The sequence below is a fragment of the Palaemon carinicauda genome, chromosome 30 (assembly GCF_036898095.1).
Source record: "Palaemon carinicauda isolate YSFRI2023 chromosome 30, ASM3689809v2, whole genome shotgun sequence".
In the NCBI taxonomy this organism is placed as follows: domain Eukaryota; kingdom Metazoa; phylum Arthropoda; class Malacostraca; order Decapoda; family Palaemonidae; genus Palaemon; species Palaemon carinicauda.
In genome coordinates this window covers 86,180,665-86,195,903 of record NC_090754.1, presented here as the reverse complement: position 1 = coordinate 86,195,903, position 15,239 = coordinate 86,180,665, and the positions used below count along the sequence as shown (strand labels likewise).

At 48.1% G+C, this 15,239-nt stretch overlaps 1 protein-coding gene across 1 annotated transcript in view; it reads left to right on the top strand.

The window, feature by feature from the left end:
- Window positions 1-7,422: 7,422 nt before the first annotated feature.
- Window positions 7,423-15,239, top strand: part of LOC137623629 (uncharacterized) — a 68,707-nt gene continuing 60,890 nt past the window's right edge. The window contains exons 1-2 of the mRNA XM_068354460.1: window positions 7,423-7,444; window positions 11,207-11,383. Of these exons, the coding sequence (XP_068210561.1) occupies window positions 11,217-11,383 (167 nt within the window). The 5' untranslated portion in view covers window positions 7,423-7,444; window positions 11,207-11,216. The remainder of the gene's footprint in view (window positions 7,445-11,206; window positions 11,384-15,239) is intronic.

Below are 15,239 nucleotides of genomic sequence, written 5' to 3'. Positions count from 1 at the left end.
CCAGTTAGACCATCTAAGAATGTAAATCTATTTGGTAAATACATGATACTTTAATTTCTAGCCAAATACATGAACCATAGATTTTTCCTACTCTCTTATCTTGTGTTCTATGCATTTCTGACCATGATTATTGTGGCAAACCACCCATTCTTGAGTTTTTGGCCCCCCTTACATGGAGACAATTATGGAGGACCCCAGTGGGAAACCGGGGTTTTTAAGGTGGGGAGATGTCATAAACGAGTGATTTACAGCAATAATAATGGTTAGAAATGCAAAATAAGCCCAAGATAACCAGTTGAGAAAATATATGGATCACGTAAGTGGCTGAACATAGGCCAAACATGATTATTTAACACATTTGAGATTTGTAAAAGGGTACAGAACCTAACAAACCCACCTAACCTAACCTAGTGGTTCCCAGGTCACAACCCCTAGCCCCCGGACCCCCCCCCCTTTCCCAGGTCACAACCCCTAGCCCCCGGACCCCCCCCCTTTCCCAGGTCACAAACCTTCCTAGGTCATAACCCCTAGCCAGGGGCAAGCCCCAGACCCCATTCCCAGGCCGCACACCTTCCCAGGCTGCAAACCTTCCCAGGTCACAACCCCTAGCCGAGGGCAAGCCCCCGGACCCCCTTCCCAGCTCACGAACTAAAATGAAATCACAATTCACAAATAAATCCTTACCTTAAGTTTGGGAGGTCGAAGGCTGAGGGTCTATCATTGACAAAGGAAGAACTGTCACTGACCCTGTTGTAGACGTAGATGGGTGGGGTACAGTTTGGCGGCTTGAAGCAAGAAATTATGTAAGCGCCCCGAACTCTTGTGCTGGAAAAATAAGCACACTTTAGTTTGCTAATTATTGAAAAAACGAAACTAAACATTAAAATACATATTATAATAATTTTTACTGGACGGATAAAGACATAACGAGATAAATATTGAATAAAATAATCTTTTTGAAATCCGCCATGGAGAATGGAACTCTTGATATCCTGCCACAATCTTTCGATGTTATGAGTATGTGCACCTGTCTTGGGATCCACAAAATTTTCTGAATGATTCACAGTAAGGTGCACATACCCCGCAGTGGCGAGATCTTAGTATCCTTTCCATAAATCACTGTGGATTACGCTCCCCGCCTTCATATAACGTTTACAAACATTTCTTTGCTCTCCCGCTCCATGCCACCGAACACCCACACACCAGACAAAAAAAAAAGGCCTACCTCTGTTATATGTCGACCTCCCAAACTTGGATTCATCCACTTCGACGACAATGCCAGGCCCACCAATAGCCAGCAAGTTTTGGCAGTAATTTTCCTTGACTTCCGAACAATAAAACCTCCAGTTAACCGAAATTTGTAATGTCCAGCCAAGATTATAAATGACATTACTGTGAGAAAAGGCCCTTTAAGGAAATGATTCACGAACATCAGTATTTCCCATGCTTGAACGTGGGCCTTTTCCAAGAAAGTGTCCTTAAGTGCGGTTGCATAAAAACAGCATGCACGATACTTTCGTTTCTTAGCAACCTTGACTGATCGATTACAACCCCACTGATTAACTTGAGATCTAAAGACACACGGCTGTTGGCAGGAAGGGCATTGAACGTCTGAAGGGATGACTCCATGATTCTGTAGGAACTCACATGCCCGTTTATTTTCTCTGAAAAGGAGGGAATGTATTTCTCACTCCCTCAGAGAACAACCTTGACATATGGAAGCCATGATGAAACTGAAGAGAAAAGGGGGTGAGGATAGGTGTTGTAAAAGAACATCTTGGAACTTATGAAGAACTACTTGTAAGCTTTTAATTGGTTTTAAAAAACCACCTGACAGATACGTCATTGTAAATGCACAGAAAGCACCGCAATCCAAGGAAAAAAACACATGCGCAGTAAGTCCCCTTCAGTCTCTCAGTTGTGAACAATGGACCTAGAGTAAAAAACATACAGTACTTCACATTTAAATTGACCGATACCTAAGTTGTTATGCCCCAGCCCCCATTAAACATATAGAGAAAAAAACCAAGCTAGCCAGCACTCATCCATTTTTTATAGCGAATTTCATTTTCGCCAGCAATTAAACTATCATATATTAACCATATTTTTTTTAGAAATCCATTGGTGTTTGCTCCGTCGTGCGCTCGCTTCACATGTGGAAAAAGAAAAACATCAAGCTCCTATGTACTGGCACGTGGTACATGCTGAGGTGTGCACGCTAACCCTATTGATTATTATTTCTTCGATAATTAAGTTTTTATTTGCAGTGAAAATGTGTCATTTTCAAAGAAAACGGACGGTATTTTAAAGGTAAAACCTGTTTTTTGTAGAGAAGCTTTTTCTGTCCGTAACTATGATTAAACTGTTTTCTTCCTGTTTTCTAGTCGTTTGTAAGATGTGGCCACTGTACTACAAAAACTGTTTCTGTCGTTCTGCAAAGCCTCTACACAAGAACATCACCTAATCTAAATTTTCCTACCACACCTAACCTAACCTATAAGCTGGTCTTTACCTAGAGAACGGAGTTCTTCTTTAAAGAAAACTTCTCCCTCTCTACGCCAGGATGAGGAATGTGTGCTTTCGCCAGGCGATACTTCTTCGCGATACCAGGGCGATATGTTTTCTCGTTTTCGATACCGGGACGATACCTTATCGAACGATGCTGCTTCTTGTTCTCGATGCCAAGACGATACCTCCTCTCGTTCGCTTCGCCACGACGATACCTCCTCTCGTTCGCTTCGCCACGACGATACCTCCTCTCGTTCGCTTCGCCACGACGATACCTCCTCTCGTTCGCTTCGCCACGACGATACCTCCTCTCGTTCGCTTCGCCACGACGATACCTCCTCTCGTTCGCTTCACCACGACGATACCTCCTCTCGTTCACGACGTCACGACGATACCGACCCTAGTTCTCGACGCCACGACGATACCGCCTCTCGTTCACGACGCCACGACGATACCGCCTCTCATTCTCGCCGCCACGACGATACCGCCTCTCGCTCTCGACGTCTGAATGACTCTGCCTCTCGTTCTCGGTCCCAGGGCGATACCACCCTGCCTCTTCGGGACGATACTGCCTCTCGTCCCAAGGATTCTTCTAGCGCGGGACTCCAGGATGCAACCTGTCTTTTGCAGGATGATGCCTTTGATTTGCCCTTGTCGGGTTCTAAGGATCCTTCTTCTTTTTCGAAGGATATTGCAGATGTGGATCAGGACCTCGAGGATGTTTCTGATGACGATGATAATCCTGCCGACGCTGTGGGAGATTACAAAGTTCTCTCTCGCTCCCTTCTTGAACTTTTTGGAGAGGAATTCCAACCTGCTGCCCCTCAATCTCCTCAGTCCCAATTTAACAGAAAGAAGGCCAAGAAACAGTCGGCCTTCATCAAGATGAAGCTGTCTATCTCCGCAAAGAAGGCTCTCACGAAGATTGATGACTGGATGATGGAGCGGAGACAAACAGTTAAGACTTCCTTCTCGTTTCCACCAGCTCGTCTTGCTTCAAAAGCGGGTATGTGGTATGCAACTGGAGAACCTTTGGGTCTGGGAGTGCCTTCCTCCTCCAAGGGTGACTTCTCTGGTTTAGTGGACTCTGGTAGAAGGCATGCTCTCAACTCAGCCAAGGTCATGTGGTCGATGTCGGAGCTGGATCATCTCGTCAAAGGTATTTTTAGAGCCTTTGAGGTTTTTAGTTTCCTAGACTGGTCGCTTGGGACTCTCGCAAGGAAAACTGAACAGATGGAAAGATCTAGGGACCTTACCAGTATTATGTCCTGTATGGATAAGGCCCTCAGAGATGGGGCGAATGAGTTGGCTGCTCTGTTCTCAGCTGGGGTCCTAAAGAAGAGAGCTCGGCTTTGCTCTTTTGCTTCTAGGTCTGTTACCAATGCACAAAAGTCTGAGCTTCTTTACGCCCCCCTCTCTCAACATCTTTTTCCCGAGTCCCTGGTTAATGACATTACGCTTTCTCTGGCCCAAAAAGCCACCCAAGACCTTTTATCTCGTTCTGCTCGTAAGCCCTTGGCAGCCCCTCCTTCTTCTTTGAAACGGGAGGAAAGGAGATTCCAGCAGCCCTTTCAGGGCAGGACTACTTCAAGACCAGATTTTAGAGGGAGAAGGCAAGAATCAGGACCAAGATCTACCAGGGGTTCTTTCAGACCTCGCTCCAGAAAATGAAGTTCGTCTCCTCCAGACAGTAGGCGCAAGACTGTCAGGTTTTTGGCAGTCTTGGAAGAGGAGAGGGGCGGACACCTGGTCCCTCTCAGTCATCAAGGAAGGATACAAGAGCCCCTTTCTGAAAAAACCTCCTCTCGCAGATGCTCCGCTGGCCTTAGTAGCCCGGTACTCAGATCCGGGGAAACAGAAGGCCCTAGTAGACCTTGTCGACCAAATGCTAGACAAGGGGGTGATAGAACCGGTTCGGGATCTATCCTCCCCAGGCTTTTACAATCGCCTGTTTCTGGTCCCCAAGAACTCGGGCGGATGGAGACCCGTCCTGGATGTCAGCGCTCTCAACGTATTTGTGGAGAAGACAAAGTTCTCCATGGAGACGACTCAGTCGGTGCTGGCGTCAGTACGTCCAGGGGACTGGATGGTGTCCCTCGACTTGCAGGACGCATATTTCCATGTCCCCATCCATCCGACTTCGAGGAAGTACCTGAGATTTGTAATGCAGGGCAAATGCTTCCAATTCAGAGCTCTTTGCTTCGGTCTCAGCACGGCTCCTCAAGTCTTCACCAGGGTAATGGCGAATGTGTCAGGTTGGCTGCATCAGGAGGGGATAAGGATATCCTTCTATCTGGACGATTGGCTGATTCGTTCACGATCGAGGGAGAAATGTTTGGAGGATTTACGGAAGACTTTTATGATGGCTCAAGATCTAGGCCTGGTCATCAACAGGGAGAAGTCTCAGATCAGACCGAATCAGACTATTCTCTATTTGGGGATAGTTCTGAATTCAGTTCTTTTTCGGGCTTCTCCCTCTCAGGAAAGACAGACCAAGTGTCTCGTAAAAGTCAGAACTTTCCTGGACAAGAAGAGATGCACAGCGAAGGAGTGAATGAGTTTGCTGGGGACTCTATCCTCCCTCGAACAGTTTGTCTCTCTGGGGAGACTCCACCTAAGGCCTCTTCAGCACTTTCTTTCGAAGACGTGGAACAGAAAGATGCAGGAAGACTCCTTTTCCTTCCCCATTCCAATAGAAGTCAAGACTCTTCTGAAGTGGTGGCTGGACCCAACCTTGTTAGGGGAAGGGATCTCCTTACACAAGAAGAACCCAGACCTAGTGTTGTTTTCAGACGCATCAGAGTCAGGCTGGGGGGCAACACTAGGAAGCAAGGAGGTCTCAGGCTATTGGGAAGGAATTCAGCTGGGATGGCACATCAACAACAAGGAGCTGATGGCCATTTTTCTGGGGCTAAAGGCCTTCAAGGACTTGGTGTCTGGGAAGATTGTGGAGGTCAACTCAGACAACACCACAGCTCTTGCTTACATCAGGAAGCAAGGAGGGACTCACTCTCTGTCTCTGTTCGAGACAGCAAGAGAGCTCCTTCTTTGGGCGAAGGAGAACAGGATAAACCTGCTGACGAGGTTTGTTCAGGGACAGAAGAATGTGAGGGCGGACATGCTCAGCAGGAAAGGGCAGGTCCTTCCCACAGAATGGACCCTCAACCAACAGGTCTGTCAGAGTCTCTGGAGGCTGTGGGGGAGACCCCTCATCGATCTTTTCGCCTCCAACTTATCCAAGAGGATCCCCATCTATTGCTCCCTAGTTCTGGACAGGGAGGCAATAGCAGTAGACGCCTTTTTGATGGATTGGACGGGATGGACACTTATGCTTTTCCCCCGTTCAAGATCATCAATCTGGTAGTCAGGAAATTCGCCCTCCTCGATTCGGGATGGATGATCCTGATAGCTCCGTTCTGGCCGATGAGGGAATGGTTCACGGAGGTGGTGGACTTGTTGATGGACTTTCCAAGAAGCCTCCCTGCAAGTCCAAATCTGCTCAGACAACCCCACTTCGAGAGATATCATCAAAACCCCCTCGCTCTCAATCTGACTGCCTTCAGACTATTGAGAAGCTCGTTAGATCGAGAGGCTTTTCAGCGCAAGTTGCGAAAGCTATCGCCAGAGCGAGGAGGGTCTCTTCGCAGAGGGTCTACCAGTCCAAGTGGGAGACTTTTAGGGCTTGGTGTAGGAAGCACAAGATTTCCTCATCCACTACCTCTGTGAGCCAGATTGCAGATTTCTTGTTGTACCTCAGGCAGGACGCTAAGCTAGCTGTGTCCACTATCAAGGGGTACAAAAGTATGCTCTCTTCCGTCTGTCGGCATAGAGGCTTGGACTTGTCTCGCGATAAGGACTTACATGACCTCTTGAAGTCTTTTGAGATGACCAAGCAGACCCAGTTAAAGCCCCCTTCTTGGAACCTTGATGTGGTTCTTAAATTTCTGTGCACCAAGAGATTTGAGCCCATCTCACAGGCTCCCCTTAGGGAGGTTACCAAGAAGACCCTCTTTCTTTTGGCCTTAGCAACAGCTAAAAGAGTTAGTGAAGTCCATGCAATTGAAAAACAGGTAGGCTTCAATCTGAATGGGGCAGTTTGTGCCTTGAGATTAGACTTTCTCGCTAAGAACGAGAACCCTTCTAAACCCTGGCCGAGGACCTTTGAGGTTCCTAACTTAACCAACCTAGTGGGTCAAGAGCAAGAGAGGCTGCTCTGTCCAGTACGAGCCCTCAAGACCTACTTGTCTCGCACGAAAAGTGTGAGAGGCTCTTCTAGCTCCCTGTGGTGTTCTGTGAAAGATCCTCAAAAGCCCCTTTCCAAGAACGCTTTGTCTTTTTTCCTGAGGGAAGTGATAAGAGAAGCGCATCTCTTGTGTGAGGAGGAACACTTCGGACGTTTAAAAGTGCAAGCTCACGAAGTGAGGGCCATTGCGACCTCGCTTGCTTACCGCAAGAACATGTCGCTCCGTCAAATTATGGATGCGACATTCTGGAGGAGCAACTATGTGTTCGCCTCTCATTACCTCAGAGAGGTGAGGGTGGATTATGAGAAATGTTATACCTTGGGACCATACGTAGCTACGGCTTCTGTATTAGGCAAAGGAGTTACTACCTCCCCTCAACCTTAGTTTTGTTTACTTGTGCATAGGTTGGTGTATTTTTTATTGGTTGTCTGAGGACTTCGACTTGTGTACAGTCACCTCAGTCTAGTTAGATAATTTTTATCTAATTTGCAAATGTTAGGTGGTTGGTTTGGTAAAGTTGCAGTTTTTTATTTTGGGCAATAGGTAGTCCTGAAGTCTAGTCAGATTGTTGGTCTCACCCCGTTGACAGACTCGATTGAGTGTTTTCAGCACTGCAGGTCACATCCTGGCTGACACTCCTAAGGGAAAGCGACTCAAGAGGCAGGAACCTTTGAAGTCAACTACCTTAGCAAGTAAGGAATCAAGGTGTTTATTTATCCTACAGCTTTTTTGGTTGTTTCCCCAACGATGTTTACTGTCTATCACCCTCCTCCAAGTGTGTTAATCAGCTATGTATATATAACTGCCAGGTAAGTTCTATTCATAAAAATGGAGTTTTTATGATAAAACAAAGTTTTATGAATACTTACCTGGCAGTTATATATACATTCGAAGGCCCACCCACCTCCCCTCAGGAGACAGGTCGGGCATAGATGAACTGAAGAACAGAAAACGGGAATGATTCCTCCTACCACCCTTTAACGGGTGTTACCACCCCTTGCGGTTGCCTAGTTTAGAAAAATTCTGCCGAAATAGAGATAATTAGCTATGTATATATAACTGCCAGGTAAGTATTCACAAAACTTTGTTTTATCATAAAAACTCCATATTTTTAATCCGTTTTACTCCTAGCAAGGTAACACAATCATATTTTGTAAAGAAAAAATATTTTACAATTGATAAAAATGTTTAAACTTGACCCAACGGACTACATTCACCACTATATATTAACAGAAGCAAATATAGCTTTACTTACATTCCTTCAGGATCAGGTTCAGCTTCAGGGGTGATTCATAGCCTTGGCAATGGCCCCATTACTCGAAGCCACTCAAGTCTGAATCTGTGAGTGGTATCATCTTCTTTCCAAGGGTCAACTTCTTTTTTTGTGGTGGGTTGGATGGACTGGCAATTGTGGAGGAGGATTAGGGGTTTGGGACGGACCAGGACTTTCGGAATCATGGATATTGAGTTGATAAATACGGTTGGCTTATTCGAAGAATGCCATCAGTTCACAACCAGTTTCCTTCAAATAGCAATTCTGATTATTGTAATATACATAGTAAAAAGGCTATCATACAAATTTGTTCCGTAACTGATATATAAACCACGCTATTTAATAGGGGTATTACTTTCGGCGTAGCTGAAATGACGAGCCATTAGAATTTTAACGAAGGTTTACTACCCCATTGCTAGTTAGCGGGGGTAGGGGAGGGTAGCTTGCTAACCTCCCCCACACACACACACCTGTGCTTGAGCTCACTTTGCTCTTGGCTCGGATGGTAGACGGACGTGTCCTCTCTCATCCTCACCTCTCTCTTGGCAGCCATTAATGGTTTTTTTCTTTGACAGGTTTGAGTGTGAAGTTGGCCTCTGCGATTATGCGCACCTGTCCTGGATTACCCGACCGCCCCTGCGGAACATTCATGTCGGCGGTCGAGACAGACCCTCACACCCTTTGCCCTTACTGTAGAGGCCGACGGTGTGATAGTGGTAATGAGTGTAGGGAGTGGTCTACCTCCTAGTGGGAGAGTTTTTCTCGGCGACGGAAGAAGAAGTCCAGGCGGGATATTTCTCCTTCGAAGGTTTCTTTGAAAGTAGAAAATCCCAAGGACTCTTCTTCCGTTGCCCAAACCTCCTCCGAAGCTCCTGCTCGATCAGCCTCTTTCGAGAGACTGGCGAGTGGTAGCATAGACCGTGGTTCTGTTTCCCAAACTCGGTGTTTGAGAGATGGCATTGCCTCCCCCTAGCGAGGCAGCTCCACCTCTCCCCTCGGGGTGGATATATCACTAACTAATTTGTTTCAGCTTTGGTCTTCCTTGGGGCTTGAGGGTTTGCCCTCCAAGGAAGCTCTACTGTACTTGACATCATCCGATTGGGTGCCGCTGTCAAGCAATCGCCGACTTTGGCAGGAGGTTGATCCTCTGTCAATTGTCGACGTTGTGGCGTCAGAGGTATCCAATGCGGTATTTCCTAATACCTCTGCCTCTTCTCATTCTGCAGTAGCTGAAGGCTTAGTTTCTCCCATTCCTGCACAACCTACGAGGGAGAAACTACAGTAAGTCCAACAGTCTCTCCTGGTGGTGATTCTCTCCCTCGGGGGAGATCACTTACAGAGACTCCTCTTCGGAGGCCTGCAGAAGGTCAGCTTCCTGATCCAGCGGCCCCCAGAGGGCACATCCGTCGCAAGGCTCGCCTTCCTCTTCGCCGGAGAGGCCTTCCTTCACCTTATGAATTGGTGTGGAGGTGCCTCTTCGGTTCATCATCGTCGTTGCAGTCCGCCGCAGAGGAGTTCACCGACTGTTCCTGCTATGGTCCCCAACTTCTCAGAGACGAATAGTTTCCCATTCATCATAGGCATATGCTCCGCATACCTCCAGGGATTTGTTTTGGAGTAGTGAGGAAGATCCAACACTTCAAGAGGCTTCTTAGCAGTGCCCTTGGTGGATCCGAAGCGGTCCATCCTCTCCTGCAACAGTTTCTGCTGCTGCTTGAGTGATTCCCGCATCGTCTCTTGTTCCCGTTGGAACAATTCCATCATCCGTTGAAGAGATGTTAGAATCTCTTCATTTGTGTTGACCTGGGCAACTGGTTGTGAAGTTAGAGCCGAGAATGTTGACGGCACAGGTTGGTATGCCGTCACGGCAAACTGAGGGTCTTCCGTTGCCGTTGACACGGATCCTCCTTCCTCTGCTCGTGGAGGGTCCACGTTTTCTTCAGGGCCACCTTGCAGTAGGTCCTGTTCAGTGTCGGTGGTCACTTCTGACATCCTCTCTTGGTGGATGTCCATGCCTTCTAGTTCCTTGTTGATGTCCGAGTCAATCTTCATTTGTATGAAGGGGGACCGGAGCTGTTCATGGGACACCACCGCACTCAGGATAGCCTTGGGGAACAGTAGGCACCTTAGGGAGTCATTGGGTAAGTATGGTCCTGGAGAGTTCTTTTGGAACCCTCTTACCCATTTGCGAAGGGTCTCCCTCGCTGTATCCCTAGTCTCTATGGTAACTAGGGGGGCTTCGCCGAAGCCCTTGGCCAGCAGGGTTGAGCAGGTGGGGCAACCCTTCGGGTCCCAATACCTTAGGACTCCTGACACGATGCAGCAGGGGACATGAGTCCTGCACTTTGTGTGACCACAAAAGTCTTTCCCTTTGTGGTTGCAGAACAACGCCTTGCAAAATCTTTAATGGCTAGTTTCAGTTATTGCTGAAGTAATATTCCTATGTAAAGAGCTCCAGGTTCGTATAGTTAAGAAAAATGCAAATTATTCCTAATTTTGCATACCGTATTTTAATTGTTCATCAGTTCTCTTATAGTTAATTGTATTTGTTTCCTTTACTTAGTGGGCTGTTTTCCCTGTTGGGCTTATAGTATACTGATTTTTTCAACTAGAGTTGTAGCTTAGCTAGTAGTAGTAGTAGTAGTAGTAGTAGTAGTAATAAATAACAATAACAACAACAACAACAACAACAACATACCTAGTACTATGTACAGGAAGTTACAGTCTTGGAAGATCTGAATGCAATGGATGGCTGTAGCATGCTTAAAGAACATTTAACGATTGTTCAAGAAGATCAGGAATGAGGAATTTGATAGACTGTAAGTTAAAATCTAACAAGTTATGATGAGAATTAGCAACTGAAGACCAGACAGGGAGGAAGTGGAACCAATCACGAGAGCCAAGATCATGCCAGTGATGGGGGAGGAGATGGAAGGATGTAGTGAGGATGGGTATGGCTGGGGTAGGATTTCGGGAAGAAAATGCCAGGAGTAGATGGAGAAAGTTGACTTCAGTGGCCTACCCTGCATCTAATAAAGTTGAAAGGAAAAGAGAAGTACAGGAATGTTCTGTATGTTCTGTAACATTTTTCCTTTTCTTTTAAAGTGTTTTGATAATTTCATCAATTAATCATATTTGTTCATTTGAATTCTAGTCACATTAATTTCATTATTTTTTTCAGGTCAATCGTCATGACAGGGCAAGACGTAGAAAGTATTTTCACAAGCCTCTGTGCAAACCAAAAATTAGAGAGAGATCGTGCAGTTGCAGAACTTGGCCTGAAAGTAAAGTTGCTACCAACTGAAATTTTGCAGGGTTTGCAGAAAAATTTACTGGATGTAATACTAGATCCTGAAAGGTACGTACTCCTGTACTTTATTTGCCTTGTATTATGCCGTTGTACCCTATACTATATGATACAAAATTTGTTAATTAATATTTAAAATAATATACGGTATGTATAAGGTTCGATGTAAATGGAAAGCTAAAAATTAGCCACCTTTTAGTTACTAGAATTTAAAATTGGAGTAAACAAAGTTCAATACTCTATTTGTTCCGTAACCGAAATATAAACCACGCTATTTACACAGGGTTTACCTTTTAGCGCAGCTGAAATGGCGAGCCATTAGAATTTAACGAGGGTGTATTACCCCCGCGCTAGTTAGCGGGGGGGTAGGGGAGTGGTAGCTAGCTACCCCTCCCTTCCCTCACACACAGATGAATGCTCACTTTCACTTTTGGCTCGGACTGTGACAGACGTCTCTCTCTTGGCAGCCATTGTTTGTTTTGTCTTTACTTAATCGCTTACTTTTCATTTACTCAATATATATGTAAACATGTTTTCATGTTTGTATACATATTTGAGGATAGAAATCAGTAAGTTTCCTTTTCAGATTTGTGTGTGTAGTGTACTTATCTACGTGGTGTCCTCGGCAGTTGGCCGCCACAGCGTTATGGGTGGCGATCGAGTTTGACTTATGTCTTTCTCTCTCTCTCTCTTGAGGTCGTTCACCCTTTTACTACGTGTTACTATGCCCTTGTAGCTTCCTTTCCGTGGGGGGGGGTTGCTGCGCCGTACGTTTGTTTCAATTAGTTTATGAATCTAATTGTATTTGTTGATTTTTCAGCTTTGTAGAACGATTCCTTTCGGGGGATTTCGTTCTTTCTTTAGTGTTCATTCATTTTTAAATTACATAATTACATAGTTACATAATTATAATTGTTTTAATTCTGTTTTGGTTACAGCTCTCCTTCCGTGAGTGTAAGTGGTTGTGAGGGCACGTGCCTGTTGTGTAATTCTTGTTTCCTTTCCCTCGGGATTCCTCTTCGGAGCCTTCCCGGGGGAATGAATGTGTACTAATGTTTTTTTTGTTTTATTTTTTTTTTTTACAGTTACCGATCTAGTTCGTTTCTGTAATAAGGCAACGGTGTGAGCTGTCTTGTTGAGTCCTGGGGATTCGGCTGTTGCTGCCTCCCCCCTTGTGTTTTCGTCAGGGGCGTGTCTCCTTCTACTGGAAGTACTCCCGTGACGACGGACAGCTCTCCAGTTCATTTTAGAACTCTCAGGAGGCTTGCCTCCTTGGGCAGGTAACTTTCCTTCCGAGGGAAGATTTTTTTCCTGTCCAGGCTTGAGTTTTTCCCCTTATGGAGGGTTCTCCTCTTGCCTTTTTTCGTGCGACTATGCTCTTGGTGCTGAGCGGTCACACCTGCAGTTTCGCTCAAGGGGCTGGGCAACTGCAGGAGCTCCTCTTCGGAGGATTGCTCCTTTTAAGTCACTGCTGACCAGTCTCTTCTACGAAGTGTTTCTCTTTCGTTCGCCAGAGAGTACACTCATAGAGACTCCTCTTCGGAGGTTTCTTCTGTTGCTGTTGGCCTCCCTTGCCGTAAGGCCCACCGTCCGCCTCGTCGTAAGGGCCTCTCATCTCCCTATAAGGGTGCTTGAGGCGCCTTTTTGAATCTCCGTTTGCAGCCTACAACTCCTTTTTCTCGATCTTCCGCCTTGGTGCAAATGGACAGCAGTCTGATCTCGTCTTCCGACGGGCAACGGTCTTCCCGACGGACAACGGTCTTCCCGACGGACAGCGGTCTTCCGACGGACATCAGTCTCCCGGCGGACAACGATCCCTTCGGGGCGAAGGGTTGCCTCCCACGGGGGTTCTTCCCTTGCGTGTCAGGGTTTCCCTGCGCGCCCTTCTGCTGTGTTCTCTCCTGCTCCTGCTCAGTGTTAGCGCACAGGCGCTCTTCTGCTCATCAGCGCTCTCCTGTTCGTCAGCGCTTTCATGATGATCATCCCTGCTGTTCCTGTTGGTTCCTGTTACGCGCCCTGTGCGCCCACGTTCGCTCTCGCGATCTAGAACTTCGGTTCAGGTCGGGGTCAAGGACTCTTCTTCTATACGCAGGCTTCCACGCGTAGCCTTCTGCTCGTCAGCGATCATCAGCTCGCCAGCGATCACCTGTCTCTCGGCGATCTCCGGATCGCCCGCGTGTGTTACAGCTGGCACGCCAACGTTCTCCAACTCTTCTGAAGGAACATGGTTCGCCAGCTACTAGCTCACCTGCGCATGCTGATCGCCATCGCGCGACCCTCAACTGCGGATGCTGATCGCCATCGCGCGACCCTCGACTGCGGATGCTGACCGCCATCGCGCGACCCTCAACTGCGGATGCTGACCGCCATCGCGCGACCCTCGACTGCGGATGCTGACCGCCATCGCGCGACCCTCAACTGCGGATGCTGACCGCCATCGCGCGACCCTCAACTGCGGATGCTGACCGCCATCGCGCGACCCTCAACTGCGGATGCTGATCGCCATCGCGCGACCGCACACCTGCGGATGCTGATCACCATCGCACGACCCTGCGCATGCTGATAGCCATCGCGCAATCGCCCACCTGCAGAGGCTGCTCGCCATCGCGCGACCGCCCACCTGCGCATGCTGATCACCATCGCACGATCGCCCTCCTGCACATGCTGCTCGCGATCGCTCACCTTCGCATATTGCTCGCCAACGCACGATCGGTCATGTGCGCATGCTGCTCGACCATCGCGTCGGCATAACACAACGCGCCATTGCCAACCTGCGCGTTAGCGCTCACCAGCTCACAACCGATCGCTTGTTGATCCATATTGCCAGCGGTCTTCCTCGCCCACGCGGCAGCGCATTTCCTCGCCATCGCGCTAACGCTTGCCTGTGCCCCCGCGCGACCGCTTGCCTGTGCGCCCGCGCGACCATTCGCTTGCGCGCCCACACGCCCACGTGCCTGCACGTCTACGCTCATGCGCGTCCGCGCCCATGCTCTCCAATGTTAGCCCACGCGCGAACCAACGGTTTTCCATCGCGCGGACGGATGGTGTTCCGTCGCGCGAACCTACAATGTTTCTTCGCACAAACGTCGGCTTATTTCTTGCAGTATCCATTGCTCGTCTATGGGTTATCGCTCGCCGACCACCAGCTCTCGCCCTTCCTACCACGCTCACCCTCCTTCTGCGCTCCTTCGCTCACCTTCGTTTGCGTTACCGCGCATGGGCGCTTCCACGTTCGCCCACGCGAAAATCTTTGAATTTCTGTCGCACGAGCTCCAGGACGATTGCGACCACGATTCCCAATGGGGTTATCGCAGCATGGCCAGCCTGGCGAGTTCTTCTGGAGCGTATTTCCAGAACCCGGCCTGACCCCGTAAACGCAGAGCATGGCACTTGCAAGAATAGGAGAAACTTAAGGGAGATCTGAGCAACACTCCTCTTTCCTGAACCTGGGTTAGCCCTTCCCCGTCATTCCCTGGAAGGATTTTTGGCGGGGGGGGCTTTCCGTTCGAGATTTCTCCATCGGACAAGGGGTGACTGCTTACCCCTTCCTCTGGGAGCTTACCAGGTTCTTTCCCTCCTCGGTTACGGCCCGAGGTTTGGTTCAAGGAAGCTACAGGAAGAGCATGGGTACTTTCCTCCTCTCGAGCTCAGGCAACTTGGCCTTTCGTCGTTAAGTATCTAACTTGCGGACAAGCTCGATGTTGTACCATCTGGACGCGCTGACTGAGGGCTTCCTTCGGGTGTCTCATCTGTGGAGGTCGACGACCTCAGACACCCTTCCATCCTTGAGAAGAGTTTGTTTGTGCCCAAGGACAGAGACTTAGACAGCGGCTGTGCGGAGGAAATCGACTTCCGTTTTCACTCCTCTAAGGCGCTTTCTTCCAGACTCTGCGGAGCTCCAGCGCCC